The sequence below is a fragment of the Oncorhynchus clarkii genome, chromosome 18 (genome assembly GCF_045791955.1).
Source record: "Oncorhynchus clarkii lewisi isolate Uvic-CL-2024 chromosome 18, UVic_Ocla_1.0, whole genome shotgun sequence".
NCBI lineage: Eukaryota > Metazoa > Chordata > Actinopteri > Salmoniformes > Salmonidae > Oncorhynchus > Oncorhynchus clarkii.
Window position 1 is genome coordinate 6979859 of NC_092164.1, and position 15171 is coordinate 6995029.

The 15171-nt window shown below is 46.3% G+C and overlaps 2 protein-coding genes across 2 annotated transcripts in view; one reads left to right on the top strand and one right to left on the bottom strand.

The window, feature by feature from the left end:
• Nucleotides 1-15171, bottom strand: part of LOC139372956 (general transcription factor II-I repeat domain-containing protein 2-like) — a 979173-nt gene that overhangs the window by 59473 nt on the left and 904529 nt on the right. The window lies entirely within an intron of this gene.
• LOC139373943 (trafficking kinesin-binding protein 2-like) overlaps nt 1-15171 on the top strand; it is a 36942-nt gene that overhangs the window by 4679 nt on the left and 17092 nt on the right. Inside the window, 2 exon segments of the mRNA XM_071115026.1 lie at nt 945-1190; nt 2157-2345. Coding sequence (XP_070971127.1) covers nt 1136-1190; nt 2157-2345 — 244 coding nt within the window. The 5' untranslated portion in view covers nt 945-1135.

Consider the following 15171-nt stretch of genomic DNA (forward strand, 5'->3'; position numbering starts at 1 on the left):
CTCCCTTGTCTTACCTCATTTGCACACCCTGTATATAGACTTTTCTATTGTGTTATTGACTGTATGTTTGTTTCATGTCTAACTGTTGTTTGTGTCGCACTGCTTTGCTTTATCTTGGCCAGGTCTCAGTTCTAAATGGTGAGGTGCAACTCAATATTAGGAAGGTGTTCCTAATCTTTGGTATACGCAGTGTAGCCTATTCAAATATATGTGTGTGTGTGTGGGGGGGTGTTTTGTACTCAGTGTATTGCCTACCTACTAGTAGTATCTCCTGTTTCACTCTGTTCCAAAACCTTTCTCCCTACTGAACACTTCTCTGGTCTGTTTCACTCTGTTCCAAAACGTTTCTCCCTACTAAACACTTCTCTGGTCTGTTTCACTCTGTTCCAAAACGTTTCTCCCTACTGAACACTTCTCTGGTCTGTTTCACTCTGTTCCAAAACGTTTCTCCCTACTAAACACTTCTCTGGTCTGTTTATCTCTGTTCCAAAACGTTTCTCCCTACTAAACACTTCTCTGGTCTGTTTATCTCTGTTCCAAAACGTTTCTCCCTACTGAACACTTCTCTGGTCTGTTTATCTCTGTTCCAAAACGTTTCTCCCTACTGAACACTTCTCTGGTCTGTTTCACTCTGTTCCAAAACGTTTCTCCCTACTGAACACTTCTCTGGTCTGTTTCACTCTGTTCCAAAACCTTTCTCCCTACTAAACACTTCTCTGGTCTGTTTCACTCTGTTCCAAAACGTTTCTCCCTACTAAACACTTCTCTGGTCTGTTTCACTCTGTTCCAAAACCTTTCTCCCTACTAAACACTTCTCTGGTCTGTTTCACTCTGTTCCAAAACGTTTCTCCCTACTAAACACTTCTCTGGTCTGTTTCACTCTGTTCCAAAATGTTTCTCCCTACTGAACACTCTGCTGGTCTGCTTCTTTTGTTTCTGCTAAGGGTTAGGGTTCAGAGGCCAGTTGTGGAGACTGTGTGTGTTTGACACCACTGTCCTCCAGGCTCCTGGGCGCCTGCCCGCCTCAGGAGAGGGCAGGATGTGATGTCACAGCGGCGCTCCCTTCTTCCTGTCCGGCGGTGTGTGTGAGAGAGGTGGAGGCTCCACCCACACGGCGAGCAGACGAACAGGAGAGATGTTTGAGGTGAAACCCCGTGGCGTGGAGAAGAAGGGCGGAAGCACAGAGACTGGTGAGTGAAGAGGAAGGGGGAGAAGAGTGGAGGAGAGAGGTAAACAGGAGGAGAGGGGGCAGTAGATACTGAGGAGAGAGAGAGAGGGGGAGAAGAGTGGAGGAGAGAGGTAAACAGGAGGAGAGGGGGCAGTAGATACTGAGGAGAGAGAGAGAGGGGGAGAAGAGTGGAGGAGAGAGGTAAACAGGAGGAGAGGGGGCAGTAGATACTGCGGAGAGAGAGAGGAGAAAGGAGAGGAGAGAGGGCAGGAGACTGCAGGATAGGGGGAGATGGCTGGAGGACAGGAGACTGCAGGATAGATGGAGAGAGGACAGGAGACTGCAGGACAGGAGGGAGATGGCTGGAGGACAGGAGACTGCAGGATAGGGGGGAGATGGAGAGAGGACAGGAGACTGCAGGACAGGAGAAGGGAGCCTTGCGTGCCTGACTGAGGAAAAACTGCAACCACACACCCTTCAAGGCCTGTTTGATGATGGTGTGTGTGTGTGTGTGTGTGTTTTCCTGTCTGTGTACACAGTTGTGAGGACTCGAGTCTCCTGCTATAGTTAGCCCAGCCCACTAAACCACATAACCACTGAACCGGAAGACATTGTGTTATGCACCGCCAGAGCCACGGGAACACACACACATTCATGATTCACACACACACTCCCTGCCATACATACACATTCATGACTCTCTCTCTCTCACACACACACTCATCCCTACTCTCAACCCAGCACTCAGTCTTCGCTCAGACAGATGGTGTCTAAGGCAGCATTACCGAAATCAGCTTCAGCAATGAGTTGGTTTCATCTATAGGGGGCGACGTGTAGATTCACTGTAATAGTTACTGTATTAGTATGGCGCCCCCCTATGATCACCACGAGTACTGCACCCACTATTTTGATCATACTATTTTGTTGCATGAATGATGGCAATATTTGTTTCTCTCTTTGGATGCTTAACCCCCCCTCTATTCCATAGATGACACCAGTAGCAGCAGTAAGCTGTGTGGTGGTGGGGGGTCGGGGTCGATGGGCTCCCAGGGGTCAGAGTCTCTGTACCTGTATGACAGCCAGGACTGGGTGATCTCTCCCATCTGCTCCCCTGAAGAGGAGCCCTGCCCCACCGCCATCTCCCCCATGCTGGCCGAGGAGACCTTCAGATACATGAGTGAGTCACCGTCGTGTGTGTCGGTGTGTGTCGGTGTGTGTCGGTGCGTGTCGGTGCGTGTCGGTGCGTGTCGGTGCGTGTCGGTGCGTGTCGGTGCGTGTCGGTGCGTGTCGGTGCGTGTCGGTGCGTGTCGGTGCGTGTCTGTGCGTGTCTGTGCGTGTCGGTGCGTGTCTGTTAAGGTTGGGAGGTATACGTACACCAGATTATGTGGAAATACCCACGGGATGGTTTTCATATACCGTCAATACCGTTGAAACTACTTATTTGAAGTTTTTCAATTCATTTTAATATGTTGTAGGAAATGTACGTAAATACCTGCAGCCGATTGGTGCAATACGTTAGGAGATAAAGAACATTCCGTTCTTCATTTCACCTGTCACGTTATTTAAAAAGCTTCCCGTAGTTCCCCAGAACAGCAGCCAGTCAGGTGTTGGTTGTAAAGAGGACAACGGGACAAAGCTGGTGAGTCCATAGTGTTGTGCGATGCTCATGAGGTGATGGAAGTTAGTTGTGTGCAATTCACTACTAAATGTTTGCCATCAGATATCTTGTAACTGTCTAAGATGTGCTTTACTCTCCAGCTGGGTATTTGGTTACTTGTTAGTTAGCTGAGTAAGTGTCTGAATTAATAAGGACGGGGTGTTGGCTTTCTGGCATGTTTGAGAAGTCAGAGCTCTAGAGAAGGGATCCGTACAGCTGCCACTTTATTTCCCCACTAGGGGTTTTTTCATCCTCTGTTCTTCTCCCCTCTGCTCCATGTAGACAGGCTGCTCTCCCCTCTGCTCCATGTACACAGGCTGCTCTCCGCTCTGCTCCATGAACACAGGCTGCTCTCCCCTCTGCTCCATGAACACAGGCTGCTCTCCCCTCTGCTCCATGTACACAGGCTGCTCTCCCCTCTGCTCCATGTACACAGGCTGCTCTCCCCTCTGCTCCATGTACACAGGCTGCTCTCCCCTCTGCTCCATGTACACAGGCTGCTCTCCCTTCTCCCCCTCTGCTCTCCCCTCTCCCCTCTGCTCCATGTACACAGGCTGCTCTCCCCTCTGCTCCATGTACACAGGCTGCTCTCCCCTCTGCTCCATGTACACAGGCTGATCTCCCCTCTGCTCCATGTACACAGGCTGCTCTCCCCTCTGCTCCATGTACACAGGCTGCTCTCCCCTCTGCTCCATGTACACAGGCTGCTCTCCCCTCTGCTCCATGTACACAGGCTGCTCTCCCCTCTGCTCCATGTACACAGGCTGCTCTCCCTTCAGACAAGCATGCATCACAACTTTCTCAATTTCTCTCGTTAAATTTAGCTTTTCAATGTCCACCTTCCGGTTACTAGTCCAACGCTCTAACCACTAGTCTACCCTGCCTACCCAATGTCCACCTTCTGGTTACTAGTCCGCTCTAACCACTAGTCCTACCCTGCCTACCCAATGTCCACCTTCTGGTTACTAGTCCGCTCTAACCACTAGGCTAATGCCCACCTTCCGGTTACTAGTCCAACGCTCTAACCACTAGTCTACCCTGCCGCCCCAATGTCCACCTTCTGGTTACTAGTCTAACCACTAGTCTACCTGCCGCCCCAATGTCCACCTTCTGGTTACTAGTCTAACCACTAGTCTACCTGCCGCCCCAATGTCCACCTTCCGGTTACTAGTCTAACCACTAGTCTACCTGCCGCCCCAATGTCCACCTTCCGGTTACTAGTCTAACCACTAGTCTACCTGCCGCCCCAATGTCCACCTTCTGGTTACTAGTCTAACCACTAGGCTACCTGCCGCCCCAATGTCCACCTTCTGGTTACTAGTCTAACCACTAGTCTACCTGCCGCCCCAATGTCCACCTTCTGGTTACTAGTCCAACGCTCTAACCACTAGTCTACCTGCCGCCCCAATGTCCACCTTCCGGTTACTAGTCTAACCACTAGTCTACCTGCCGCCCCAATGTCCACCTTCCGGTTACTAGTCTAACCACTAGTCTACCTGCCGCCCCAATGTCTACCTTCCGGTTACTAGTCTAACCACTAGTCTACCTGCCGCCCCAATGTCCACCTTCTGGTTACTAGTCTAACCACTAGGCTACCTGCCGCCCCAATGTCCACCTTCCGGTTACTAGTCCAACGCTCTAACCACTAGTCTACCTGCCGCCCCAATGTCCACCTTCCGGTTACTAGTCTAACCACTAGTCTACCTGCCGCCCCAATGTCCACCTTCCGGTTACTAGTCTAACCACTAGTCTACCTGCCGCCCCAATGTCCACCTTCCGGTTACTAGTCTAACCACTAGTCTACCTGCCGCCCCAATGTCCACCTTCCGGTTACTAGTCTAACCACTAGTCTACCTGCCGCCCCAATGTCCCAATGTCCACCTTCTGGTTACTAGTCCAACGGTCTAACCACTAGTCTACCCTGCCGCCCCAATGTCCACCTTCCGGTTACTAGTCTAACCACTAGTCTACCTGCCGCCCCAATGTCCACCTTCCGGTTACTAGTCTAACCACTAGTCTACCTGCCGCCCCAATGTCCACCTTCTGGTTACTAGTCTAACCACTAGTCTACCTGCCGCCCCAATGTCCACCTTCTGGTTACTAGTCCAACGCTCTAACCACTAGTCTACCTGCCGCCCCAATGTCCACCTTCCGGTTACTAGTCTAACCACTAGTCTACCTGCCGCCCCAATGTCCACCTTCCGGTTACTAGTCTAACCACTAGTCTACCTGCCGCCCCAATGTCCACTCGCACCAAAAATGGCTACTAGCTGTACTTCTATAACTTTACGAGCTGAATTTGTCTTTGCATTTGGTTTGTGCATTTAGCTAAAAGCATCTATGCGTCTTGTGTTCTATGCTGGTAATACTGTAAATCCTGGGATGGTATAAGAACGGTATGAACATCTAGATACTGTAAATCCTGGAGTGGCAGAAGAATGGTATGAACATCTAGATACTGTAAATCCTGGGATGGCATAAGAACGGTATGAACATCTAGATACTGTAAATCCTGGAGTGGCAGAAGAATGGTATGAACATCTGGATACTGTAAATCCTGGGATGGCAGAAGAACGGTATGAACACCTGGGTACTGTAAATCCTGGGATGGCAGAAGAACGGTATGAACATCTGCATACTGTAAATCCTGGGATGGCAGAACAACGGTATGAACATCTGGATACTGTAAATCCTGGGATGGCAGAAGAACGGTATGAACATCTGGATACTGTAAATCCTGGGATGGCAGAACAACGGTATGAACATCTGGATACTGCCCAAGTCTAGTGGTTGAATGTTATTAACATACGAGAAAGAATGGGAATCCTGTGTGACTTTCTAGTTACAGGGAAGAGGTGGAATCGGTGTTTTGTATCTGTGGTAAAAGTACCTTGCTCTCATCACTTCCTGTTGTGTATTCATTGGTGTGACTGGCAGAGCAGTGATGGTGTTGATGGTGGGACTGGCAGGACAGTGATGGTGTTGATGGTGGGACTGACAGGGCAGTGATGGTGGGACTGACAGGGCAGTGATGGTGGGACTGACAGGGCAGTGATGGTGGGACTGACAGGGCAGTGATGGTGGGACTGACAGGGCAGTGATGGTGGGACTGACAGGGCAGTGATGGTGGGACTGACAGGGCAGTGATGGTGGGACTGACAGGGCAGTGATGGTGGGACTGACAGGGCAGTGATGGTGGGTCTGACAGGGCAGTGATGGTGGGTCTGACAGGGCAGTGATGGTGGGACTGACAGGGCAGTGATGGTGTTGATGGTGGGACTGACAGGGCAGTGATGGTGTTGATGGGGGGACTGACAGGGCAGTGATGGTGTGACTGACAGGGCCGTGATGGTGGGACTGACAGGGCAGTGATGGTGGGACTGACAGGGCAGTGATGGTGGGACTGACAGGGCAGTGATGGTGGGACTGACAGGGCAGTGATGGTGGGACTGACAGGGCAGTGATGGTGGGACTGACAGGGCAGTGATGGTGTTGATGGTGGGACTGACAGGGCAGTGATGGTGGGACTGACAGGGCAGTGATGGTGTTGATGGTGGGACTGACATGACAGTGATGGTGGGACTGACAGGACAGTGTCATGTGGTGATCCAGTGGGACTGACAGGACAGTCATGGTGTAGAGAGGGTACAGTTCTAATAAGAGCTCTGTGTCTGCTTCAGTGTCTCTGTCAAACAACACACACTGGACAGGCCCTGTCCCTCTGAGCCAATGGTGCTATTGGTCTCTCTTCTCTCGCTCGCTCTCTGTTGCTCGTTCTGATTGGCTATGCCCTAGATGAGATCAGGGCAGAAGATAGACGTGTGTGTGTGTGTGCTTGGGTGAACGTGCTCATATGAACAGCTGTGTGTTTAACTCTGTGTAATAGTCGGGTGAATGTTTCTCCACATCCCCTTTTTCTTGATGTTTCTTCCATATGAGCGGCACAGAGACGTGTGTGTGCGTGCGTGCGTGCGTGCGTGTGTGCGTGCGGCCTCAGCGGCTGTCCCTGGCAAGGACAGAGGAATCCACTGATCTTGTCTTCTAAGTGCAGCTGAGTGTCGATCCAGGATCCGGCAGCGTCACGGGAAACAGACGGAGAGGGGGCGAAAGAGAGTAAAGGGTGAAACGGACATGCTGGTTTTTAACATTATCAATGAGAATGTTGCTGTGGAAGGTGAGCCTTGAAGAAATGATTTAGATGGTGGGCGTGCGAGTCGCTGGGCGTGCGTGTCGCTGGGCGTGCGTGTCGCTGGGCGTGCGTGTCGCTGTGTGTGTGAGTTCAGAACATGTTGATGTCTCCTAGGTCATAGAGCTGCAGGGTTCAGTTAGTCTGTGTGCGTGCATGTTAGTAAAATTTTGCAGCAGTCTCTATGTGTGTGTGGATGCACTCATAACTTTGCAGCAGAGTGTGTGAGTCGTAGCAGGCAGGAAATAATGTGTCCATGTAACTGTTTACATTGAAATGTGTGGTATGTGGTTACAAGTAGACAGTCTTGCAGTTAACAGTACATCACTACTCATTCTGGAACCCAGGCTGATCTGCTCCATACTGCAGTGATGTCATCTTCAGGTGCCAGTCAGTCTGGCAGTAGCAAAGAGCTGGCACAGTACTCTCTGGTTGTCATGTAATACACTCAGATCACATATCACCTTTGTCTTTGGATAATCAGTGAAGGGCATTGAACAACAGCAACGCTGTTATTGCGGATGTTATGGACTCTGAAAGAAGAGGAATTGTGTGTGTGTGTGTGTGTTTGTGTGTGTGCTTGGGTGTGTTGACAGTGCTTGGGTGTGTTGACGGTGCGTGGGTGTGTGGACGGTGTGCGTTGGCATGTACTGTATGTATGCAATGCATCCTACTGGGACAGTAAAGGGGTACAGTAAGATTTAGGGGGTCAGACAGTTTCTCTTGGCACAGCCCACAGTGTACTGCCTGGAGGGTTGTTCAGTGGGGCGTTAAGCTCCTGTTCAGATAAGGGCCAGTGGGACACTTGCTCCACTTCTCTCTGAGGGTGAATGAAGACCGCCATGCAGTTATCAAATCAAATGTATTTATAAAGTCCTTCGTACATCAGCTGATATCTCAAAGTGTTGTACAGAAATCAAATCAAATGTATTTATAAAGCCCTTCGTACATCAGCTGATATCTCAAAGTGCTGTACAGAAACCCAGCCTAAAACCCTAAACCGCAAGCAATGCAGGTATAGAAGAACGGTGGCTAGGAAAAACTCCCTAGAAAGGCCAAAACCTAGGAAGAAACCTAGAGGAACCAGGCTATGAGGGGTGGCCAGTCCTCTTCTGGCTGTGCCAGGTGGAGATTATAACAGAACATGGCCAAGATGTTCAAATGTTCATAAATGACCAGCATGGTCAAATAATAATAATCACAATAGTTGTCGAGGGTGCAACAAGTCAGCACCTCAGGTGTAAATGTCAGTTGGCTTTTCATAGTCGATCATTAAGAGTACCTCTACCACTTCTGCTGTCTCTAGAGAGTTGAAAACAGCAGCTATTAGACCCCGGGGCAGCCAGACAGAAATGGCATGTCATATTTCAATCCGGCGCCCCTTATCCCCACTGAATGGTACCCTCCAGAGACGAAGGGGGTGTGGATTGGAATGGAGTGACGGCGTGTGTATAGAGAGATAAGTGGGAGTGTTAGGATGGGAGGGATGAGGATAGATCTAATGTAAAGATTTAACAACTGTTACTGTAAAACAGTTATGCCTAAAAATGTGATGGATTAATTTATAGAGGAAGACTTAAGTTGATAGTACGACTTTCTTTACGTATTCTGTGTCTAGCATCACCTGGATGTTCCTAACTATCAGTCTTGATTGTTTTGATATAGACTAGGCCTAGTTAGCTTTTACAGGCAGCATGATCAAGTGAAATTACGTCAGTTGGCATCCATCCAACGTCTTCTGTCACTTAGAAACCCAGCGACTAGAACTGGCCGTGTTCGGACTCTGGCTTGCCTACTACTTACTTAAACTGCATACGGTGTATTAATCGTACTACTTACTATTTAGCATGTACTGTTCAGTAAACAGTATGTAGTAAATCCACGGCCCGAACCCGCTGGTTCCCAGAGTAGCTAGCCCGCTACAAGTTCATTACCGGACTCCATCTTCATCAGCCTTCTCCCTGGTCATCTCCTCTGATCAAGCCATCCACTGTCCCTCTCAGACTTGGCCTCTATTGGTTGACCTAGCCAACCAGCTAGGCTACTCATGAGATTGTTTGATTATGAAAAGTGCAATAAAAATGTCAGCACTTATTATTATACCAAATATGGTTTACTTAGTTTAGTAAAGCAGAAAGCTCTGGCGACGTGATTATTATTTTCAACTTATTGTTACCATGCACCTGCAACAAGAGAGCTCCGATGTGCAAGTGCACTTTTGAATGTTGTAAGTAAACATTTACCGGTCTAGCTAGCTAGACCTATTCAGACCGTAACCGTTTAGGTAGAAACTAATGCATAGCATGCACTTTACAAGCAGTTTAACACAGATAAACCGACGTGACAAATCAGGAGACAGAAGTTTTGGGACCAGCACTGCTGTGGAAAAGTGTAGGCTACCGCGTTACTAAGGTTCACTATAGCTAGTGGCAATAATTAGTGAGGTGGCAAGAGAGTGATCTACGGCCTCGTGACTTACGTTTTTGCGGCATTTCTCCTGCGGTGTTCACCACTGAATGAAATGCCTGGTATTGTCATCAGACCCTGTAACAAGTTTGAACACAAGTCCTGATGTTTACAACTAATAGCTAGCTAGAGTAATGATATGACATCGTCGCTCAACAGCAAGTAACCCCGATGCCAACGTTACTGTTGAACAGTTATAACTTCTAGTGTTACTGAATCACGTAAGTAGCTACATGAAGTGCGGTGGCATGCTGCAGGTATGTTGTAACGGTACGTCAAAATGGTGTTGAAGGAATTTAATTCCTCTGTTTTAATTCCCAATTAAAATTAAACACTGTCAATTCATAAGAATTTGTAAGACCCTTATTTTATAGGAATGGACAGAGCACGGTCTTAAAAGTCAAGTAACAGCCTTTATTCAAGAGAGTACTGCCACAATACAGGTTACCACAGGTTATAAACTGAAAATGACGTCATTAGTTCTAACACTACCCCGTGCCATCTCCGTTCCAGTACCAAGGCTGTGTCTCAAGCCTTCCCACATCCGTCTCCCTACCAATTTAATATAATTTACGAGTCAAGGTTTTCTTGGGTAGATAAGCATTCTAGCCAGTTTGATTCATTTGTACCAAGGAACAGACCGTCATTGTTACTAAACTCTTGACCACATTCACACACATTATTTTCAGTACTGGGATCAGATAAGAAAATTCATACATATACAGTAACATTTAGTATTCTGATTAGTACATATACAGTAACATAATAGTATTCTGATTAGTACATATACAGTAACATAATAGTATTCTGATTAGTACATATACAGTAACATAATAGTATTCTGATTAGTACCATTTGTATCATTTGATTTACACAACATGTCTACCACTTTGAAGATGCAAAATATATTTTCTTGTGAAACAAACAAAAAAACAGAGTAGTTATGCGCTCAAGTTTTCACCCCCTCAAAGTCAATACTTTGTAGAGCCACCTTTTGCAGCAATTACAGCTGCAAGTCTCTTGGGGTATGTATCTGTAAGCTTGGCACATCTAGCCACTGGGATGTTGCCCATTATTCAAGGCAAAACTGCTTCAGCTCCTTCAAGTTGGATGGGTTCCGCTGGTATACAGCAATCTTTAAGTCATATGACAGTTTCTCAATTGGATTTAGGTCTGGGCTTTGACTAGGCCATTCCAAGACATTTAGCTCTGTGGAGTGTACGGTTTAAAGTGGTCCTATGGACAGATATTCCAATCTCTGCTGTGGAGCTTTGCAGCTCCTTCAGGGTTATCTTTTGTCTCTTTGTTGCCTCTAATTAATGCCCTCCTTGCCTAGTCTGTGAGTTTTGGTGGCCGGCCTTCTCTTGGCAGGTTTGTTGTGGTGCCATATTCTTTCCATTTTTTTAAATAATGGATTTAATGGTGCTCCATGGGATGTTCAAAGCTTCTGATATTTTTTTTATAACCCAACCCTGATCTGTACTTCTCCACAACTGACCTGTGGAGAACTCCGTGGTCTTCATGGTGCCCCTTGCTTAGTGATGTGGCAGACTCTGGGGCCTTTCAGAACAGGTGTGTGTGTGTGTGTGTGTGTATGAGATCATGTGACACTTATATTGCACACAGGTGGACTATATTTAACAAATTATGTGACTTCTGAAGGTAATTGGTTGCACCAAATCTTGTTTAGGGGCTTCATAGCAAAGGGGGTGAATACATATGCACACACCACATTTCACTTCACCATTTTGGACTATTTTGTGAATGTCCGTTACATGAAATCCAAATAAAAATGCATTTAAAATACAGGTTGGAATGCAACAAAATAGGAAAAATTCCAAGGGGGATGAATACTTTTTGCAAGGCATTGTATGTGAAAGTGACAGTTGAGACATAGTGGGGTGAATGCTATACTTAAATAGCAGATTAGTAATCTCTAGCAGATTAGTAATCTCTAGCAGATTAGTAAGAATGGCTCACCCCATGTTCAAGAAAGGCCTTTTTTCCTTTATTCAGATTACAACCTCTCACTTTCAGATATTTGAAAATGAAATAATCTCCAAAATATTGCTATTTTTCAAACAAGCCATTGACAGTTTGTTGCAATTTCAATTTAATCCACCAGAAAAGACAGAACAACTATTATGGTTAAACTGTTTATTATACTAATTGATCAAATAAATGTATTTTATTATCCCCAAATAGTTATCTTTAGGTGATATAAATAGGACTGGTGGAGTTGTCAGACACAACAAAAAATATCTGGAAATGTCTGCTCTATCCAAAATTACAACCAACTAATTGCAGCATTACTGAAAATGGAAGAGGCAAGTGGAAGGGGGAGAAAGTGAGGTTCTTGTCTGTCAGCCCTGCATTAAAGACCAACATTTGTTAAAGACAATTGTGATAAAGAATTATACCAGAGCTGAAAGGTGGGACTAAAAATAACAAAAAAAACAAGATCACTAATGTAAAATATACTGTGTCCATAAAATAGGTTCTGAACTTTTGTGAAACATCACAACATAATTGAAAAATATATGGCAAATAGAAATCCAAAATTGGATGGTGTTCAGAGATAGATGTGAGAGGATGAGGGTAGCTGAAGGATGGGACTAAATACAAACAAAAGATGACTAATGAGCCTCCTGAGTGGCGCAGTGGTCTAAGGCACTGCATCACAGTGCTAGCTGTGCCACTAGAAACTCTAGAAACTCAGGCTCTGTCGCAGCCGGCCGTGACTGGGAGACCCATGGGGCGGTGCACAATTTGCCCAGCGTCGTCTGGGTTAGGGAGGGTTTGGCCGGCAGGGAGGTCCTTGTCCCATCGCGCGTTAGCGACTAAGTGGGTATTGTGTCAAGAAGCAGTGCGGCTTGGTTGGGTTGTGTTTCGGAGGACGCACAGCTCTCGACCTTCGCCTCTCCCGAGTCTGTACGGGAATTGCAGCGATGAGAGAAGACAAAAATACTTGTTTGTCAACCGCTCCACACATTTCTTGTTAACAAACTATAGTTTTGGCAAGTCGGTTAGGACATCTACTTTATGCATGATCCAAGTAATTTTTGCAACGATTGTTTAGAGATTTCTTTCACTGATAATTCACTGTCACAATTCCAGTGTGTCAGAAGTTTACATACACTAAGTTGACTGTGCCTTTAAACGGCATGGAAAATTCCAGAAAATTATGTCATGGCTTTAGAAGGTTCTGACATGCTAATTGACATAATTTGAGTCAATTGGAGCTTTACCTGTGGATGTATTTCAAGGCCTACCTTCGAACTCGGTGCCTCTTTGCTTGACATCATGGGAAAATCAAAAGAAATCAGCCAAGAGCTCAGAAAAATAATTGTAGACCTCCCCAAGTCTGGTTCATCCTTGGGAGCAATTTCCGAATGCCTGAAGGTACCATGTTCATCTGTACAAACAATAGTAAGCAAGTATAAACACCATGGGACCACACAGCCGTCATAACGCTCAGGAAGGAGACGTGTTCTGTCTCCTAGAGATGAACGTACTTTGGTGGAAAAAGTGCAAATCAATCCTAGAACAACAGCAAAGGACCTTTTGAAGATGCTTGAGGAAACAGGTACAAAAGTATCTATATCCACAGTAAAACGAGTCCTATATCGACAACCTGAAGGCCGCTCAGCAAGGAAGAAGCCAATGCTCCAAAACCACTATTAATAAAAGCCAGACTAAGGTTTTCAACTGCACATGGGGACAGAGTATTTTTTTGGAGAAATGTCCTCTGGTCTGATGAAACAAAAATATAACTGTTTGGCCTTAATCACCATCGTTATGTTTGGAGGGAAAAGGAGGGGGCTTGCAAGCTGAAGAACACCATCCCAACTGTGAAGCACCTGGGTGGCAGGAGGGACTGGTGCACTTCACAAAATAGATGGCATGATGAAAGAAAATGATGTGGATATATTGAAGCAACATCTCAAGATATCAGTCAGGAAGTTAAAGCTTGGTTGCAAATGGGTCTTCCAAATGGACAATGACCCCAAGCATACGTCCAACGTTGTGGCAAAATGGTTTAAGGACAACAAAGTCAAATTATTGGAGTGACCATCACAAAACCCTGACATCAATCCTATAGAACATTTGTGGGCAGAACTGAAAAAGTGTGTGCGAGCAAGGAGGCCTACAAACCTGACTCATTTAAACCAGCTCTGTCAGGAGGAATGGGCCAAAATTCAGAAGCCATTTTCGGTCTGTAATAAAGCCCTTTTGTGGGGAAAAACGCATTCTGATTGGCTGGCTCGCAAGTGGGTGTGCCTATGCCCTCCCAGGCCCATCCTAGGGCTGCGCCCCTGCCCAGTCATGTGAAATCCATAGATTAGGGCCTAATTTATTTCAATTGACTCATTTCCTTTATATGAACTGTAACTCAGCAAAATATTTGAAACTGTTGCATGTTGTGTTTTTTATATATATTTTTTTCAGTGTAGTTCTTTTTCTAATTCTATAATTGGAGCACTTTGAACACTGTTGTTTGACATGACAACAGATGGAAAAAGCCAGTGAGGAATTATTGTGACCGGAATAAAAGAGTTGGTCAGTGTTTCAGGGGACCCTAATTAGATGTAAGAGAAAACATAATGTAACGTCATTAAGATAGCTAGCGCTCGCTAACATTCATGCTTTGTCTAGTTTGCCTGTACTGGTAACAGGCTGTATTAGCTAGCTACGTTTGCTATGACTCTTCGTACGTTTAGCAAGCTATCCAGCTAACGAGTGATTAGCATTAGCGGCTAACAATGTATTTTAACAACTTGCTAAGAAAAGACCAGCTGTTTGCAGACAGTAAGATACACTATTAGTTTGTGTAATTATAGAATGCTTTTTTTGCCATCAGGCCCTATATACTAGGCGGTGTCAGAGGAAGCCCCAAAAAATGGTCAAAGACTCCAGTCCCCCATGTCATAGAAGGTTCTCTCTGCTACCGAACGACAACGGTACCTGAGTCCCAAGTCTAGGTCCAGAAGCCTCCTTAACAGCTGCTACCCCCAAGCCATAAGACTGCTGAACAACTAATCAAATGGCCACCCGGACTAATTGCACTGTACCACCGCACATTGACTCGGTACCGATACCCCCTGTGTAAAGCCTCGTTATTTTTGTATATTTTTTACTGTCGTTTATTTTGTACATTTTCTTAACTGCATAAGGGCTTGTAACGAAGCATTTCACAGTAAGGTCTACCTACACCTGTTGTATTCGGTGCATGTGACAAGTAAAATGTGATTTATATAAGAAGCAAAGTGGAAATCTGTATCGTTGTCAGCAACATCTTGTTGCATCTGGCCATGCAGACGGAGTGAATGGCAGGGCAAGGGCTGGAGTGACGGGGCTGGAGTGACGGGGCTGGAGTGACGGGGCTGGAGTGACGGGGCTGGAGTGACGGGCTTGGTGTGGGAAGCATGCAGGAGGAGCAAGAGTGACGACTCAAGCAGCAAACGGAGTCAACTATTAAAAAAGGACATTATGATTTGACGGAGAGGCAAATTCATTTAACAAACCAAACATTGAAATACCGTAATAGAAGGTAAAGTAAAAACCCAAACTGGTCTGTTCATCCATACCAGTGTATATAGTCAAATACAATATACCGCCCAGCTTCTCTGTCCCACTGCCCCCTGGGAAGCATCACCCTCTGCCTTCAACAGGAGCTCACATTTTGTATAAAAA